At 40.7% G+C, this 20,666-nt stretch overlaps 1 protein-coding gene across 1 annotated transcript in view; it reads left to right on the forward strand.

Annotated features, from left to right (window-relative positions):
• Positions 1-20,666, forward strand: part of rnf43 (ring finger protein 43) — a 114,910-nt gene that overhangs the window by 56,358 nt on the left and 37,886 nt on the right. The window contains exon 2 of the mRNA XM_087808265.1: positions 9,521-9,634. Within this exon, the coding sequence (XP_087664391.1) occupies positions 9,521-9,634 (114 nt within the window). The remainder of the gene's footprint in view (positions 1-9,520; positions 9,635-20,666) is intronic.

Raw genomic sequence — 20,666 nt, forward strand, 5'->3', positions numbered from 1 at the left:
CTGCAACACTAACAAACCGCCTGGTTATCGAGCCACCGGCGTGTTATGACAGGGAAGTGCTGTGTTTGTGTTTGGCCGAGGGCTTTGAAATATAGAGCAGGCCTGAGGCTGATGGAGCGGCCCTGGACGTCCACCATGTTGGCTTTTGTAAATACTCGAGCGTGCGCCCCGGTGTGTTACGGGGGGCCCCGCAGAACTCGAACAGGAAGTGCGTAATGGAGTCTATTTAGGGCTTTTGTAGTAGAACCTAATTCACAAGTGTGCTGTTGAATGACCACACATGGATTATGAATGAAATGTTCAAATAAAGTCTTGAGACACATTGTTTTCTTACATTTTTGTAGATTTATTTATTTTTTAATAAGAAAAAAATACCTCAGAAGAGTTTAATATAAGAGACAACATAGATAGATATATAAAATATATCTTTATTGATCCTTGTTTTCCATTTTATCAACAGCTATTGGAACTTTTTTTTACCATTTTATATATATATATATATATATATATACATATATATATCATTTAAGTATCGTTTATAATTGTTGTTTTTTTTAATAGCACAAACATAGATACTGGCTAAAGAGGTTTATATAGTGGCCCATTATGATGCTAAGATAAGAAGTAAGGGCGTGTATTGATCAGAATCTGGCGATACCATATTTATCACGATGCAGTGTCACGAATAAATTGTTATACTGTTGTAAACGGAATATATTGGGAATTCTTCCAAATAATTTTATTGCATATGTTATTGATTTCATTAATTATAACTAAGTAAGTAAGTAATTTTTATTTGTATAGCACTTTTCCAGACCAGGGTCACAAAGCGCTTAAACAATCAAAACAATATACAATAAAGTATATACTTTAAAGGGCAAGATAAAACTGATAACACAACAGGATTTCCAGAAAATCAAGGAAAAGCCGATAAGGAAAATAATCACTATTTTAAAGGTTTATTTTTTGAGTAAAGTGACCGTAACGATCTTCTTGACGTTTCAAGAGGTACAGACTTATGGTACTGTAAAGTAAATGCTGTTTCTTTTTTCTTTTTAGAAAAACACCTTTTCCATGCGTTTGTGTCTTCTCGTTTAGACTATTGTTAATTTTTATTTTGGTTATCTGAACAAGAAGGATCTGTCTCGCCTGCAGTTCATAGAAAATTCCACAGCGAGAATTCTGACCCGCTCTAGTAGAAGAACTCACATTTTCCCCGATCCTTAAAACTCTTCACTGGCTTCCAGTTTCTTTCAGGATCAACTTTAAAATTCTGGTTCTTACTTTCAGATCTATTCATGGTCAGACCTTCCATCAGTGATCTGATCCAGACTTACACTCCAGCTCGGGCTCTGAGGTCTGTGGATCAGAATCTACTGATGGTTCCTGAACACGGTTCCGGACCAGAGGACAAAAAATCCTTCCAGGCTGTTTCTCCTAAACTTTGGAATTATCTTCCTCTGTGTTTGATGATCTACTGACTCCTTCAAGAAACATCTTAAGACCTTCTTATTTGTGCTTTTTCTTAACTTTATTGTTGCTGGTGTGTTCGTCTCCATGTTATCTTGGCCTTTTAAAGCATGTATTTTAACTGTGTTTTGTTGAAGCGCTTTGTGACTCTCGTCCAAAACTACAAATAATGACTTACTTTCAGACAGTAATAATCAACAGAAATGACAGGAATATTTCTTTCTTTCCCAGCAGTCCAGTAACAAAGAACTCATGGCCCGTGGTCTGGGACCGCTTTGATGTACGTCTCATCAAAAACATATCTCAAGAGTAATGTGTTTTCCTGACCAGGGTATTCCCTAACTTTCACTCGTTGGTATCTCAGGAATAGCTCCTACTTTCAAACATGTCCGAGCGTTCTATAATTCATGTTTCAATCGAGTCAACATTCTTCCTATTATTGTCGCTTTGATCTTTAATTCAATTTTCTGTTCTTTTCGGGTTTTTTATCCGGTTAAAAAAAAAAAAACAAGTACAGAAAAAAGTAGGCTTCTGGTGATGTACTGGTGATACGCTCGTCAGTCACAGATTAACGTCTCACTCAAATGATCTTAAGATCTAAGATAAGACCTTCAGAACGGGACTTGATTCTGGTCGTGGTTGATCCGCTCCGAGCTCTTCGCTTTATCTCATCAGCATCGTAATTTCATTACCATCGTCTTTCCTTGTGTTCTCTCGGATCTTCGGAGGCTGGACTCGGGAAGGACGCCCAGAGTGTGCAGGGCTAATTTGGATGGTGTGGTTATTACCCAGGCCTCACTATGAGCTCACGTTTCCTCTCTGTGGTCGCTGTGGCTGGATACAGAGGCTGACATTGTCAATAAAGTGCGGCGGCGAAGATGAACCAGCGTTTTTGTTTTGACACCGGTCTCATGAAAAAAAACGGGTTTCTCTGTTCCGATGCGTTAAGACACCGAAGTCACAGCAGGGTCATGAGATGGGAGAGCGGCGTGGTCAGATGTGTGTGTCATCGGTGGCACCAGAGATCTTTGGAGTGTGTGTGGAAGGAAGGCCTGATTGTTGGTTCTTAGATAGACACGGCATTCCATGGGGGAAAACCTCAGAGCTGCGACTCTGAAGTAACCGCCGAGACTCGTGTTATCTCGGTCGAGATGCGTATCGGAGCCAGTTGGAAACGAGAAGAAGGTCTTAGTGTCTTTAAGGACTAATGGAGTTTGTTTTTTTTGGTCGGATCGTGATCTTCAAAGGAGTCAAGTCGCTTGGAACTCAACGCGACTCCAAGACGTTCTTTAATTTTGATATTGCAGTTGTTTAATGTACACATATGTCTTACATATACAAGCGTATTAAAGTGGATTTGACATGAGACCAGTGGATTATTTGGCCAAACTCTCAAACAATTGATCATGGACAGAAACTCCAGATGTATTTTTAATGTTTTTAAAATAACCAAAAAAAAACACAGACTTTAAATTCACAGAGGAAGAGTAAGATCATTCCAAAAGCTGAGGAGCAACAGTCTGGAAGGATTTCTCTCCTCTGGTCCAGAACCGTGTTCAGGAACCATCAGTAGATTCTGATCCACAGACCTCAGAGCCCGAGCTGGAGTGTAAGTCTGGATCAGATCACTGATGGAATGTCTGACCATGAATAGATCTGAAAGTAAGAACCAGATTTAAAAAAGAAGGAATAAAAGGAAAACTGTTAAATGTTCCCTTCAGCGAGTTTAAAGAATCATGGATTAGATTCTCGTTTAGCAAATCCCCTCTAATGCTCAAACAATTTATCTCCAGCATAATAAAGAATCAAACACGGTTTTATGTGTCGACATCATTTCAAAAGTAAAAGTTTGGCAGTATTTGATAAAACCTTAGCCATACTTTTCCCTCTTGGTATTTGGAGTTATATTGCGACACTGTTAGAACAAGTTTATATTAGTAGTTTTGTTGAGTACTTGACTCTGGTGTCGCAGTATTTACAGACCACATGACTCTTGACGAAGACGTAACTGCTTTCATTTGTTTTCAAACCAAAATATGTCCAAACATCAGCTTTAAAAGCTGCTGGAGTCACTGTATCCTCTTGTCCTCAGTCATTTCGTTGTTCCTCTATCTGCAGAGGACGTAATATAAAAAAAAAAATTTTAAATTGATACACTTTAATGATATATTAAACATAAAAAAGGTATTATTAGAAAGAAAAAAATGTACACGAGCTGTTGAATATTGATTCGATATTGTAAAAGAAACCATCACTATTTAAGTGTATCTATATAGTTGCACCCATATTAAATTTGGTTGTCGGTCATATTGCCCCTCCTGTTGCCCCGTAAAGTTTTTTTCTACGGCTGTATCCCAAATCGCGCACTTCCACACTTCCAACTAGTATTTTGAGTGCACAAGTGCGTCCTAATTAGCAGTGTGCGAAAATGTATTGCGCGGAAATGTAGTGCGCAATGTGCACTCAAATGGCCCAAAAATTGAGTGTGGATCGATGGACACATTCCACCTTTAACGGCCGCCATCTTTGTGACGTAGATGATTTGAAACGGAAGCTACGTAACAGACAACCGGTCTTCAGAGCAGATACCGGCGTAAATGTCTTGATAAAACACTAATTTTACCACAAAACAACAGTAATAACACAATGAAACACAACTTATTGAATTATTTCGCTGTCAAGTGTCTGTGATAGTGTTTCAACGACTGGTTGCAATTAGCGTAAAAAAGTAGTTGAAGAAGAAGCTGTCGAAGTCGTTTCTAGTGTAAGCAACAGTGTTTGATTTGAGACAGTACTACCTTTTGAAAATGTGCGCACTGGCCAAGTACGTGCACTATATTAATGTGTACTGTAAACCAGTACACCATGACTAGATAAATACACAGAGAAGGCAGAAGAAGCCCCGGGTCAAACCAGACAAGACAAGGGTTCGACAGAACAATTATCTGGTTTAATTGTGTGTGTTTTTCTAGTCGGGTATTAAACCGTCTCGTCCCTCTGCAACTGGACCCGACATAACTCCCCGGGTCCTCGCTGGCAGCAGATGAACTGGAATGATCTCTTGCAGATTTTTTGGCCGAGGAAAAAACAAGAAGATCCGCGAGACTACACGGCCGGAAAAATATTATTAACTTCTATTCTAAGCTACTATTTATTCCCTTCCCTGTCCAAGGGTTTTTTTTTTTAAGGCCGGGAGCTTCTTGTCTGGGTGTTTTTTTTTTCGGGCTCTCTGATTGAGCGAGCGAGGAATGTCTTTAATCGCGGCGGCGAAGGAAGCGAGGGAAATGTGAAAGTCGGCGAGCAGATGAGCAGCAGGAGGAGGTGGACCGGGTGCGCAGAAGTGCACATTGTTACGAGTCTGTGGGGAACCGTCGGCGTGCCCTGTGGTTTCTGGTCCCTGTGAAATGGAGACGCTGTGATTTGGTTTTCCCATGGCCTTTTATCTCGAGGCCACTCCGAAAACAAATGAAGATTTTTTTGATCCACTTTCAGTTCACTGGTCGCCCTATTGGTGGAGGCAGTGAGCGGAAGATAAAGGATGAATATAATCGGATTATAATCAACTTTGTAAGACTAGCTTGTACAACTGCGTTCTTAAAGTTATAGCCAACGATTCAAACTTCTCTCACTATCTACTCACCCTCATGTCGACTAAAGGTTGTGACTATTTTAATACGAGTAATACGTATTTTTACAAGCAGTGTTGTATTTGTATTCTATGATGGTCGCAACAAGGTTCTTAAAGTCCAATAAGACAATTATAAACATCGAAAATACCTCCATACTGCTCGTCCATTTGTACTGACACCCGGATAAAATACATTCTTTGGAGAAAAAAAATGAAAGAAATCAATACTTAAACTTGTTTGGAAACAGGAAAACACAATTCCTGTGAGTGTTTCCTGTCTGTGTAGCATGTTAGCCTTTTAGCTTCTGCTACAAATAACCTTAAAACATCGACTTGTTTATTTTTTTCTGAACATTCCTTTCATGTTGAGGCTTCAATACGAGAAGTATGGAGGTATTTGGATGATTTAAAGTGTATTTTTTGGACGAAGAAATGCGAGCTCAAGACCCAGATGTGCTTAAGAGACATTTTTTAAAAACTTTATACCCCAACTTTTGAAGGCCGTTTCACCACATCTGTCACAAACTTATCGCGTAGAGAAGGAGCAGAGGTCAGGCCATAGGCAGCAGCTGAACTATAAACTGTATACGATTCATTTTCTTTGTCAAACGCCAAGTTAAACCGTAAGCCTCTAATTTGAGCCTCGTAAATGTGGACTTTCGGAGGCAGCTGGCGGCCATTTTCTTTCTCCTGATCACGGGCGCCATCGTTAAAAAAAAGGGCCAGGATGTCACTCCATTAATCTTTCGACTGTTTCATCCAATTGAGAGAGGGGGGGGGGCGACTGTAGACTGTTTTCAAACTCGTCGTCGATGCCAGATCGTGTCACGTTCTCATGGTACGACCACATGAGACTCTTGTGGCTCCGACTGTCTAAACTGAGGTTTCTCTATAGAAGAAATATAAGTCTCTTCATCTAGGTCACCCTAAAAGGTCAAAGTTATTTTTGAAAATCAATTAGACATAATTGGTGTGACATGAAAAGGTTAGGGTGTCGAACTCATGATAATGACGTTAATTGATTTAATTATAATTGTGGTACTGAATGGAATTCTGCTTCGACTTCACTTTTCATTCTTGTGCGGTTGGTTTTGTGGGAAATTTAGCAACTGCTTTAATCTCTGAATCAAAACGCAAAAGATACTCTGGGTCAATAGTAACGTCCCCATCATTAGATGTACAATATTTTATGGAGCATAAGTCGCACCGGATTCTAAAGCGAATTAAGTGCTGTGCGGCTTCATAGTATACTCAGTAGTCAGAAGCCCTGCGGCGTAATACCTAGGAGCAGTAAAAACAGGGGAGCCTCAGGGAGTAATACCAGAGAGCCTTGCGGACTACTCCCAGGGAGCGTTGCAGAGTAACAATGGGGACCTTTGCAGTGTAATACCAAGGAGCTTTGCACAGTAATAGCAGGGAATCCTGGTGGAGTAATCACAAGGCCTTGGAAAGTAATTCCTCGCGCCGGGGAGCCTCGCGGCGTGATACCGGGGTAGCCTCGCGGCGTGATACCGGGGTAGCCTCGCGGCGTGATACCGGGGTAGCCTCGCGGCGTGATACCGGGGTAGCCTCGCGGCGTGATACCGGGGAGCCTCGCGGCGTGATACCGGGGTAGCCTCGCGGCGTGATACCGGGGTAGCCTCGCGGTGTGATACCGGGGTAGCCTCGCGGCGTGATACCGGGGTAGCCTCGCGGCGTGATACCGGGGTAGCCTCGCGGCGTGATACCGGGGTAGCCTCGCGGCGTGATACCGGGCAGCCTCGCGGCGTGATACCGGGGAGCCTCGCGGCGTGATACAGGGGTAGCCTCGCGGCGTGATACCGGGGAGCCTCGAGGAGTGATACCGGGGTAGCCTCGTGGCGTGATACCGGGGGAGCCTCGAGGCGTGATACCGGGGTAGCCTCGCGGCGTGATACCGGGGTAGCCTCGAGGAGTGATACCGGGGAGCCTCGAGGAGTGATACCGGGGTAGCCTCGCGGCGTGATACCGGGGTAGCCTCGCGGCGTGATACCGGGGTAGCCTCGACGAGTGATAACGGGGAGCCTCGAGGAGTGATACCGGGGAGCCTCGCGGAGTGATACCGGGATAGCCCCCCGGTGTGATACCGGGGAGCCTCGGGGAGTGATACCGGGGAGCCTTGAGGAGTGATACCGGGGAGCCTCGCGGAGTGATACCGGGGAGCCTAGCGGAGTGATACCGGGGAGCCTCGCGGAGTGATACCGGGGAGCCTCGCGGAGTGATACCGGGGAGCCTCGCGGATTGATACCGGGGAGCCTCGCGGATTGATACCGGGGAGCCTCAAGGCGTGATATGGGGGAGCCTCGCAGATTATCGATGATACGGGGGAGCCTCATCGAGTGATATCGGGGAGCCACGCAGAGTGATACCAGGATATCTAGATGTTTGTTTTTTTACATCAGTTTATTTCAAGCATCTATGAGGGCTATATGATGCAAAGCTTATTTCAACAAACCATGGATTGTTTTGACAAAGTGGACACTTGAACTCAGAAAGACATCATAGAAACCCCATATATGTGATGGATAACATTGGCCATAATCTTGCTCCTCTGCTGAACTCCATATTCCATGTCTTCTTTCTCAAACTTTCTCCTCGTCCGCGGCTGCTGCCATGACAGACAAGCACCAGCCCTGAGCGCCACATTACGTCAGCCCCACCAGACCGGGGGTGCCAGCTGTTGATGTCACCCAACGGGGTCTTTGTAATTTAGGGACTTCCGCGTGAAAGGGGGGGGTGAGCCCCGTGACCTCTGTTAAAACACCCTCACGAAGCGGGGCCACCACAACAGAACCAGGCTGCGGTGCGCTCGAGGGGTTGCCTCTTCGCGACCAGCGTCCTCGTGTTGAGGGTTGGTGAGCCAGGGGTTGGCGTCCTCCGGCGGTGCCGTGCAATTCCTCGTACTCGTGACAGCATGTCTGTGACTCGCAAACACAGCCGGGATCCCTTGAGCTCTTAAATGCAGCCTTTCAGCAGCTCTGAGTTTCCTCCCTTTCAGAGGGGATCAAATGTTCCTACTAGAGCCTAGATCTCATTCTTTCAGTCCTGGTGGACCTGGGTGGGAGCAACACTGATATCTATGTAATTGATTTTCCAGGGTGCCAAAGTTTTCCCTCTTGATATTAGCCAGTTCATGAGGGAACGCCTTAATATGACAAGACGGACGGTATCAAGTGCAGTTGTTGCTCAAGTGTGAGAAGAACCTGGAGTGACGGTGAATTTTCACCTCAAGATCATTAAGAACTTAAAACTCACCACGAAACCAAGAAAATACTCGTTTATCTAACAGGAAGTCCCATTTTTATATTGCCTTTTCATTCTTTGAGGCTTGATTCATCAAGTATTTCTTTCCCCAGTAAATTCCCTACCGTCAACATCAGTTTCACTCTTATTATTGACGTCCATCCTCTCTGTTCCTTATCTTATCTTAAACACCGGCACCATAAAGGTCACCTTATCAACATGAACATTTATCTACTTTGATATCTAGACTTGTCCGACGGGCCACATTAAATGACAAGTTGATATAAAGAAAACAAAAAGTTAAAAACGCAATAAGCAAAAAGTGTTTTACACAAGAACAAATAAAAAATCAACTATTAATGACTCCAAATAAGTGTAAGAAGACAAGATGAGCCACATTACAGTGAAAACACTGATACATAATTATAATAAATTTCAAGGATAAATTACATTATTCACGTTTGTTTTTTATTTTTTATTTTATCCATGAATATTATTTATACAATTGCAATGTCTAAGTTTAAGTGATAAATGCAAACACTTATTAAGTCGTTTATTTCAGGGGTTACATTCTAAGAAGAAAAACAAAACAGGGCAATAAAAGACATCTGTGAATTAGTGACCAATTAATAAACTTGTAAACTCAACATTGCATATGAGAAAGGTGTCATCCCTCCCGACAACCCCTGTCCGTAATGGTGACCTGAACAGCTCCCATAATGCTTTGCCGCCCAGCCAACCAAACACAGATGCCAACTTTGACATAGCAACAGAATAAGAATTTACAGTACATTATAGTAGCGACCAATCAGCCGCCACTCAATAGGGCAGTGTGTAGTAAGGCATCATGGGAGTTCACTGTTTTGCTGGCACCATACGTAAGGTTGTGCGGTAATTCGTGCCTGTGATTGTTGAAGTTTACAAAGATCGTTGTCGTTCCTGAATTTATCCTGATACAATGTATTAAATTGATGCTAGCTATGCTATGTCGGTTTTTAGCTTTTAGTTGTTTTTTTTGGCATCTCTTTTTTGATATCAGGGAATCTGTAGTTATTTTTCTTATTATGTTTATAGCCAGTAGGTGCTTTGTGTACTTCCTGTTGACTTTTTCTTTCTTTATACGTAATAACATTTTAATGTATTTTTTCTTCTGACCCACAGTACCACCCTCTGTCTCTGTGCAACACCAGCGAGGATGAGCGTCAGGACAGCGACTTCATCGCCATCGTCAAACTGGAACGCCGGGTCCCCCACTGTCAGTCGCTGCAGGACAAGGTACCGATCACCCCCCCCACACTCACACACACACACACACACACACACACACACACACACACACAAGTGACCCCCCCTCGCCCGATATGTTCCACCCGGGTCAGCCAGTGACTGATAAACCCTTCCAACATCTAGTCTTTCCTCTGGAACGCCTCTCGGACTGTGAAGACTTCATAGGGCGGAATGATTTGGCCGCCGTGTTATGCTTTGTTCGGGAGGGCGATCTTTTCCGAGAGAGGGCTTGGACGGAAGGGGGGGGCTTAGCTCGGCACCGCTATGTAGAAAGTGGCAGCGAGCCCTTGGCTTTGGATGTGAGGCTTTCAAGCCCCAGCTGTCACTGGTTCGACCCCGGCCAGCCAGAACCAGACACTCTGAGCTTTCTCTTCTTTTCTCCCTCTCCACGTACAGCCGGCTCTTGGGAAGTTTATCAGTGGCATCACTGTACTGAATAGTAGAAACTTTGAATCTTTTTTAATGGAATTTTTCATGTTTTTTTTTTTCTATTCAGATATTTTCAAAATAAAAGCTTTTTTTTTACACATAGAGTTCAATATTCTGATTCCAATAGCCCAAAAATAAATGTTCTGAATTAAATTTTGTTTAATTTGTAGCCTTTTAAATTCAATTTTAAAAAAATGTTTGTGTAAAATGCCACCAGACAATACTAAAAGAGTACCGAGCCATTTGATTGAATTTGTGATGCACGATAGATAGACAAATGGATAATTGGATAAATGGATAAATGGATAAATAGATAAATGGATGGATGGATGGAATACAATAAACTTTATTTATCCCTCTGGAATAAGTTTAGAGCTAAATGTGAATTAAAAAGTTAGAACTAGTGGCTCAGTGTTCGATTGCTTTAGTCTGATTAATAAGACACTTTAAGACAAACTTCTTATATTGAATTTAAAACACCACAAATGAATAACAATAGTGAATTTAGAACATTTATTTTTGAATGATTGGAATTAAAATGTAAAACTCTTTGTGTAAAATAAAATATTTTACAATGGAAAATATGGAAACCTTTCAATATACGAAATGGATTAGTCAATAAAAGTAAAAATTCTACTTTAAAAATAGAAATTATTGAATGATATTATTCAATAAAAAGAAATTCAAGCTTTCAACTTATTTAATTACATTATTCACCAAAAATATCCTTTGAAGAAAACATTTTCACAACGTATAATTCCATCAGCTCCACGGATTCCAACATGACCTACATCCCTCTTGTTGTTGAAGTGTTCCACCGTCCTCACAGGCCAAACTTTCAAAGTAAATCTGTTGCTATTTTCCTCTGTTTTTCAAGTGGTGACAAATTAGCAGGCACGAGTATAGTTAGGGGACAGTCTTTTTATAGCTTGTGTTTTCTTTTCCCCTAATTTAAAGCCATGTTTGAGCGCTGCCCGCCATGGCGACCATGTCGAGACGGTTTCCCACACATTTCCCTGCTCCTTTCTTCTTCCTCCTCCTTATTCGCTCCCTCGCTGGGAACCATGGAGGGAGGGATGGAGGGAGGGATGGAGGGAGGGGTGTCACTCCGAGCTGACTCCAGAAAGAGTTTTGATTAAAGCCTCAATGGCAACACTGTGTTGTCCCATAAACAAAACACTCTCCCTCATGCGAACCTCCGACAAAAGGCTGTTGCTTCCGAGTGTTTTTTTTTTCACTTCCTGCCCATCATCTTTGAAATCAGGAGAAGCGAAGGAGGGGTGGTGGTGGTGGTGGTGGTGTTAGGGGGGAGGGTAGTCTTGTTGTTCTGCTGGTCTGGAAAGTATGTGTCGCAGTAAACGTCCACCTGCATCTTCACTTCCTCGCTTCCCGATTCAAAAGCTCTCGGCCTTAGGAAGATTTATCGGGGATCCATCGTGCAGCTGCCGAGAAGTTGGCTTTCTTTTTCGGACCCGTTTGAAGGTCGGGATGTTCGTCGGTTCCCGCGTCATCCTCGGGATGGAACTTGTTTACGGATTTGATCCAGACAGTCACCCTTCTCGTCCTGCCGTCCCCCCACCAACACCACCACCGCCGCCCCTCTGATCTATAGATACTCTTGACGGCCACGAGCGATTCGTGTTTCACCGCACACTCAGAATAGACGGTAAACTAAACACAGTGAAGCTCCAGACAGTGGAGGATGAAGTTTCATTGTTGTCTTCTGTTGGACCGCAGTGGGATGAAAACAGATCTTCAGCGTTGTGTCATCATTTGAGCAAATAAACAAAAAATACTTTCACTTTTTCACACGGAATTCGATTTTGTTCGATGATGCTGTATCCATTTACGACTTTACCGATTATTATTGACATATATATTGGCTTAAAATCATAATTTCTGGATTATATTTCAATAAAGTGTGTGTAAAATCAAATACATTTTTATTTTTATTTACTTAAACTCCATGGAATCATGGAAATATTCAGTGCGTTTGTTCCTTTTTTGTTTGAATTAAACTTCCGGCCGCTATATGGCAGCAGGTATTACGTCCTCCTCAACTAAAGGAACAATGAAATCCGGGGGATGACTGAGGACGAGAGGATACAGTGGATTTCAGCAGCTTTTAAAACTGACGTTTGGACATATTTTGGTTTGAAAACAAATGAAAGCAGTTAAGACTTGGTCAAGAGTCATGTGGTCTGTATATTCTACAAAACCAGAGTCAAGTACTTGACAATACTACAAATATATCCTCTTACTACAGTATCTCAATATATATACCCCTGTATCGTGGTACATATCCACAGATTCTTACCTGTACACTGACTGAAATTCAGTATTCAGGGATGTTGAATTGGAAAACAGGAAGTGGATTATATACATCGAAGCTCAGAGAAGTTTGAGTCAAGTAACGGGAATAATTTGTTTAAAGTTTTGGCATTAGCGGTAAAAAAAAATATACATATATATATTATTCTTTCATGTTGCCGCCATCAGATACTTTGTCCCTTTTTTTTTCGAACACAAGCTCTGACTGTTGTAATTTGTCAACTCAAAAAGTCTTTTTATAGAAATTTAAATATAATAATATTAATTACTATGGTAAAGCAAAGCCTTCTGGGAAATTAACCAGCTTTCCAATATGTTCTATCTATATAAGTTTATTATGAATCAAATAATTAATCGTTATTCTTACCTTCATTATTGATCATTGATCATTGTTTTTTATCATAATTCAAGTTATCAATTTGAGTTTGACGAAACTTTAACGGAATGACATAATCTAGTTTCAAATTTTTGGAATTTCATTGGAATTCATGAGATATTCTTGATACAATTGAGCTTATGTAAACTCTAGGTCACTTGTTTTTGTGTGGTCGTTTGTTCATGATGAACCAACCTAAACTTACAATAAACAATAAAACAATAAACAATAAAAAAATAAATATTAATGAAAATATGTCCCACGTACTATATGTCCTCCACATTTACTTCAAAAAGGATTGTTGCATAATTCCTGATTTCTATAACCTCTCTATGTTCTCGAACAAAAACTTTATTAGCTCTGCAACAATCACAAAACAAAGCGTAGCTAACGGCAACACGCTTTAATTAAACCCCGGCTTGAAAACATCTTTTGTTCTAGCAATGATCTACCTGCTCCTGGCAACTCATCTCGGCTGTAAAATCCTCACGGAAGTGACTCCAGAAGACATAATTTGAGGTAAAAAAAAAAACTCGGGGCCCCGGTGCAGGAGCCCGAGGGGGGGGGGGAGCTGGAGCCTCCGCACTCGCTCTGATCTGAATTAAAGCTGTAATCTTTAATAATCACCCGGTTCTTTTTTCCGCTTGGATTCTGCAGTGACTTTTCACCCAAACAGACGGCACCTCTGTGAAGTCCTGCTCATGAAAGCCGCTGCTATCGCTGCGAGCTAACTTTTGAAGGTGGCTCTCACCGCCGGAGTCTTTGGTGTGTGTCTGAACTTGTTGACGCTAATAGAAAGCCACGGTTATTAATTCTACTCCACTCGCTTACAAAAGGGTTTGGGCCGGATTGTGCGCTAATCCTGTTTTCTTTAACCGACATTTTTGCTGGTTAAATGCATGTATGTCTTGGGATTAAAGATTTATGCTTTTGTCTTTTAAAAATTCTACCTCATTGTTTTTTATTAGCATGGAATGTCTGGTCGCCGTGGTTACGAAGTTATTTTTCAACGTACTAATGAGAAATTATAGCCGTTTAAACTTAATTTGCTAATTATCTGGAACCTTTTTTTGTCGTTCGCACCATCGCAGGTGTGTTCGACTATGACTCAGAGAGATTGTTTTTTCGTTAAGTTAGATTAGTCACTGTCCAGTAACCGCAAATGGGCAAAAACAACACCTTCCTTTTTTTTCATTTGTATAAAATCGAAACCTGAGGGAATGGAAATATCAAAAAAAAATTCTACCCTCCTGGGAAAACAATCTGTCCGTTAGCATCAAAAGAGAACCTCTCAAAAAGACACAAGGGATTTCATCAATCCGTCAAAACCAAACACTGCCGTATTTAACACGAGCCAAAAACTCCATTATCCACCTGCTGCTTTTTACATTTTTCCATCAAAGATATTCTGCCTTTTTTTCCAGATGTTACCCTGTGATTCCGCTCTTATTATTTCTCTGAAAATGAGATGTTGGATGGAAGTGTTATAGTAGTTGACTCGATCTCCAGTCCGGACAGTGGACGGGAACAGGAGGTTGGATTTTCTCCCCCCCCCCCCCTGCTGTGACTCGGACAAAAACATCGTCATGAAATTGTGATTTATTCCGAACTCAATGGGTTTCCCGCTTCACACTTCCTGACCCTGAAACTTTTCAAGATATTTACTGGACTGGTCGGAGAGCTGAGAAAAGTAAAACTAAAGAACGCATATAGTACATAATCAAGAGCCTTGAGGAACACCAATAATCACATAAAGATAAGTTGACACATAAATATTGTAGACACACTATCAAATCGAGAAAAATAAATTATACAGTGTATAGTTAAGAGCCTTGAGGAACACCAACACAATGTTTTGGTCATCAGCTTCAAACCCCCGAAGATACCAACATTTATTAGTTGTACTGTAATAATAAATAACGTGATAATTGTATGTATTACGCTTTTAAGTTAGGAATTATTTTCACTACACAAGTTTGCCTGGATGACTTTATTCTGTGAGGGTCACGTGACCACTTGGGGTGTTATTCAAGAATCTGGTGATACGATATATATCACGATACAGGGTCAAAGATACAATATATTGTGACACTATAGTAACAACGATGTATTTGTAGTATTGTCGAGTACTTGACTCTGGTGTTGTAGTATTTACAGACCACATGACTCTTGACGAAGTCGTAACTGCTTTCATTTGTTTTCAAACATAAAATATGTCCAAACATCAGCTCTAAAAGTACTGAAGTCCACTGTATCCTCTCGTCCTCAGTCATCCGCCAGGAAATTTCGGGATTTCATTGTTCCTTTAGTCGTGGAGGACGCAGTGACTGAAGTTGAATTGCAACACAAAAATTAATTGGGATTATTTATTTATTTTTAAACACATTTGAAATATAAACAATGAAATAACTCGTCTTTTCTTGGCTTTTCCTGCCGTTTTTACTTTTCTCATAATTGAATTTCCTCAGTGTTCTCTGCCTGCAATAATATAAGAGATATCAAATTACCTTCATCTAGCCACGAGATTATAATCTCACATGAGCTCTATTTACCCATCAGTTTGTGTAGTTGATGGTATCGGTTGCCGTGGTAATGTCCACCACTTCATGCTCAAATAGATTGATTCATACTCACTACTCTATTGACATAAGCACGCCGGGGCTGTAGGGAAAATACGTAAGAAAGAGCTTTTGAAATCAGGCGTCACGAGGACGTGGGCTCTGATCCCGTCGAGAAAAATTCAATTAATCTTGCTCTGAACCCAAGAATGTTCTGCAAAGATGACCCAATATCACGCTGGTGATCCCGATGACGTCACTGTTGACCATTAAGTCTTAATCTGATCAACGGTTTGAAGGATCTTAGGAGACGTTTGAACCGAGCCGAACCTCAACAAGAAAGAAAACTGACTTTGTTTGTGTTTGTTTTCCTTCGCGTAACTACCACGTATGGAAAGAAATCGATAAACATTTACACGTTTTTGTTCTCTTCTCCTCCCTCCCATCGCTGTTGACCAATGGGGCGTGTTCTTTTTTGGTCATGTGATGTGAGACTCAGACATTAGACTGTGGTGTCAATAAAGTTTTGAGACTTTGACAGCGACGACTGCCAAAGTTTTATTGTTAAAAGATACACAAGTACAGCGCTTTTATTCATACATGTGTGTGTATTGTACCTAAACGGGTTTTAAAAATGTTCTTAATTTACAAAATAAATATAGCAGTTCTGACTCCATGATTAGTATTAATCTAGTCTCCCGGAGTAATACTATCAAGTCAAGTGGAGTAATACTATCAAGTCTAGTGGAGCAATAATATGGAGCTTTGCAGAGTAATACTATCGAGTCCAGTGAAGTAATACTACAGTAACTTGCGGAGTGATGCTACGTAGACTCTTGGAGTGATACTATGGAGCCTCAGAGAGAAATACTATGGTGCCTCGTGGAGTAATACCGTGGAGCCTCGCAGAGTAATACCATGGAGCCTCACAGAGTAATATCATGGAAGCTAGCAGAGTAATACAGTGGAGCCTTGCAGAGTAATACCATGGAGCGTCGCAGAGTAATACCATGGAGCCTTGCAGAGTAAAACTATCCAATCCAGGGGAGTAATATTATAGGGACTCTCTGAGAAATACCACGGACCCTCGCAGAGTAATAATACGGAGCATAGTTGAGTAAAACTATGGAGCCTTGAGGAGTAATACTATAGTGCCCCATGGAGTAATACCATGGAAGCTAGCGGAGTAATACCATGGAACTTCGCAGAGTAATACTATCCAATCTAGTTGTGTTATACTACAGTGACTCGCGGAGAAATACTACAGAGCCTCGCGGAGTAATAATACGGAGCATAGTTGAGTAAAAATATGGAGCCTTGTGGAGTAATAGTACAGTGACTCACGGAGAAATACTTCAGTGACTTGTGGAGAAATACTACGGACCATAGTGGGGTAATACTATGGAACAAAGCGGAGTAATACTATTGAGCAAAACGGAGTAATACTACAGGGACCCACATTGCTGCTTTGTACTATTTTGACAGATCTTTCAGTGGCCTGTACTACACAAAATCAGTTTGAGGTCAGTAATTACAAACTAATATATACAGGCTAATAAGTTGAACTTTTGAGAAAATTATAAATATATATATATTATAAAAATATATAAAACGAAGTTACGTGATTTGTCTGTTATGTTGGCTATAGTTTATTTTTTAAAGTGGGTCAAAAAGATTATATATTTATTGTCTGTTAACTACTGGAAGGGTTTTGCTGTAATGGGATTAGGAGGCGTTTGAATGTAGACAGACTTGTAGACAGACTACAGACTTGTAGGAAAAAAATTGTAAATTGTAAACTAGTTTCTATATAAGCGTTAACTTGAGGCAGTCCCGTACCTTTTGCCCTTTGACCCCAGGACTCTCCGTGTGACCCTTGATATCTGACCCGATTTGTACCTGATTAACACATTCTTTGGTCGTTGGAAATACTTGACAAAACCTCCGTGCGACACTGGAACATGAATGCGGACCTCCAGGTTTGTGTTGAAAGAAAAACCAAATCTGTTTTGCTCTCGTGGTGAACCCTCAGGGTCATACTCCGTCATGTCTGACAGGTTCACTCCACTTTGATCACTTCATCTCAAATAAAAAGCTTTCAATGTCAAAGTTGCTCTGGGCTCATGTTCTTTTTTTCTTTTTTTTTAAAACCACAAAAAAAAAAACTGGCAGATAATCACTAGATGAAGACTTTCTGTCTTAAGTCTCCTTCCGCACTCGAGCTAATCGTGTTTGTGCGTCTGACAAGTTTTTCCTCCCATTTCCTCTGCGGCTAAAGTTAGCCGCCGTGTCCACGTGCAGATAACAAGTCCGCTCGCTTCCACGCTCGTCTAATCTCACTCCGTCTTTCTTCGTCATTGTGTGCACGACTCATGTCGGGAAGGTTGTTCTGTGAGACGCCGCCGAGGTACTTTCCAGTTGCTCTTTTAGGACTCGTCAAAACAGAAAAAAAAACTCACAAGATTCACATTGAGACGGATAAATGGTCGTCTTTTTTGCCTGCTTGAACTTTCTACTTTTCCTTTGCTTAAGATATTATCTTAAAGAGAGAATATCATTCATTATTATTATTATTAATGATATATTATTGTTTTTTGCTTATTTTCTACTCATCCTCATGTCGACTAAGACTTAGCATTATTTTCAGAGTAGTCTGTTCCTTTTTAGAGTTGTAGACAAAAATGTATGTTCATGCTAATGTAGCGACCGAAGCTAACTGGTCTTCCTTTCAAAAAGACACGTAAAACCATCCAAATACCTCCGTACTGCTCATCTGTAACGTCCCTATGTATTATTATTATTAGTATGTATTTTTAAGTCTGTATATTATACGTATACAGTGCATATGTGTAAGATTTACGCTGATAGCCTTGTAGCTTCTGAGTTTTGGGGGAAAAGTATGTCCATGCTAATGTAGCGACCGAAGCTAGCCTGTCTACCTTTCAAAAAGACACTTAAAACCATCAAAATACCTCCATACTGCTCGTCTGTAAAGTCCCTATGTATTTGAGTATGTATTTTTAAGTCTGTATATTACACGTATACAGTGCATATACTGTAGGTAAGAATAATGGTGATAGCCTTGTAGCTTCCGAGTTGTGGGGAAAATGTATGTTCATGCTAATGTAGCGACCAAAGCTAACTTGTCTTGTCTTGTCTTAAGTCTGTTTATTACACGTATACAGTGCATATAGGTAAGATTTATGGTGATAGCCTTGTAGCTTCCGAGTTGTGGGGAAAATGTATGTTCATGCTAATGTAGCGACCAAAGCTAACTTGTCTTCCTTTCAAAAAGACACTTAAAACCATCCAAATACCTCCATACTGCTCGTCTGTAACGTCCCTATGCATTATTATTATTAGTATGTATTTTTAAGTCTGTATATTATACGTATACAGTTTATATGCGTAAGATTTATGGTGATACTTTCTTCAGGCTCACCTCCAGAACTGAGTGGCATCTACCTATACTTTTTTTTTAAGGGGCTTAGGGAAAAAACTAAAAAGAAAAATACATCTAAAGAAAACCAAAAAACACATCGACAATTCAAATTAGACAGTAGTATGTTACATTTTCTACTTGAGTTTGCGATAAATTAACTCTGAAGTAGTTTTTGAGCTTCAACTTTCCGATAATCAATTGAATTTCCAAGGCAAACAGGAAGTGGTGTCTTCCAGATGCAGGGAAGGTACCAAGAACTGTTGACCCGTACAGTTAATGTGAAGTAAAGTAAGTAAGTGTGTGCCTTCTTTGTGGTTCAGGGAAAACCTTTTTTTAGTTCTTTTTTTTTTCAAGAAGTCCAAAACACAAAATAACTTTCCTGTGACACTCGGGCCACCGAAGGTTTTTCAAGAAAGCAGAACAACAGGCGTGTTGTTCGTGTTTCCGCCGCCAACACGGACCTTGGGCTGCTGCTTGTTGACCCCGGGCTGTGTGAGAGGGCTTGTACTCACTTTCAGGAAGATTTTCTGCTCATTAGGTGCAGATAGTTGCTGTATTCATGTGGTTCTGTGTTGTGGACCGAACCCACCGCCTTGTTATCGGATGCAAACTTTGAGGCCTGGAGGGGTCGATGACTTGGTACCGATGCAGGTGTGGTCGACTATAAAGGACAGTTTAACGGTTATGATGGTGCTGATGGTAATTTAGATTAAATCAAGATTATATGTTTAACTCGGGGTGTGTATTGGCCATAATATTGCTATATATACAATAACACACGCATCACCGTACAGGGGCAACGATACGGTGTATCGTGATATACTGCGGTACTTTAGTAACAAGTATATATTTGTAGTATTGTCCAAGTACTTGACTCTGGTTTTGGAGAATTTACAAACCGCATGACTGAGGACAAGAGGATACAGTCGACTCAAACAGCTTTTAAAGCCGATGTTTGAACATATTTGGTTTTTAAAGCAAACAAAAGATGAGGATACCAAACGAAAAAAACAATGCGATACATTGTGAAATATTGTGGTGCTATAAGAATGATGTTTGTGTAGTATTGTCCAGTACTTGAATCTGGTGTTGCAGAATTTACAGACCACATGACTCTTGACGAAGTCGCAGTTGCTTTCATTTGTTTTGAAACCAAAATATGTCCAAACATCAGCTTTAAAAGCTGCTGGAGTTACTGTATCCTCTCGTCCTCAGACATTCCCAGGATTTCATTCTTCCTTTAGCTGCACAAGACGTAATAACTGCTGCCATCTAGGGGCCCAAAGTTGAATTGCAATAAACACATAAATGAATAAATGAGTAGATATTTGGATGCGAAATGTAAACATAAAATAAACGATTGTATTCTACACATACTTTACTAAAATAAAAATAAAAAATAAAAAATATAAGAGCTATGATAAAAAAAATACAATTTGAAAGCGCAAAAAATAAATGTGAATCGTGAAGAAAAAAAAGATATAGTAAACAGTATCCTGAAAGAAATAAATTATTTTATAGGGATATTTTCTCACACCCTGAATATATATATATATATATATATATATATGTTTTTATATATATCAGTCATTTACTTCTGCTCTGTAAGTGATGAAAAGAAGGTGAAACAGAAATAAATCAGTCGTAGACGTAACAAACCTTCAGTTAGATGTCAGAAAATTCATTTACGAGCCGACCAGAGGCATTTCATGATCTGAGTCTTCACAGCAAACAGTCAAATGTTCCGAATGTCTTCAGGTCGAAGCTCAACAAAAGTGGACTCGACCTCAAGCATTGTTGTCACTCAGCTCAGCACCGTTGTTAATCTGAGCCGGAGGATTTGAGTGATGCGTTTTGTGAGTCTTATCTAGTGAAGGCGTTCAT

Source organism: Callionymus lyra, chromosome 14, assembly GCF_982586985.1.
Source record: "Callionymus lyra chromosome 14, fCalLyr1.hap1.1, whole genome shotgun sequence".
NCBI lineage: Eukaryota > Metazoa > Chordata > Actinopteri > Syngnathiformes > Callionymidae > Callionymus > Callionymus lyra.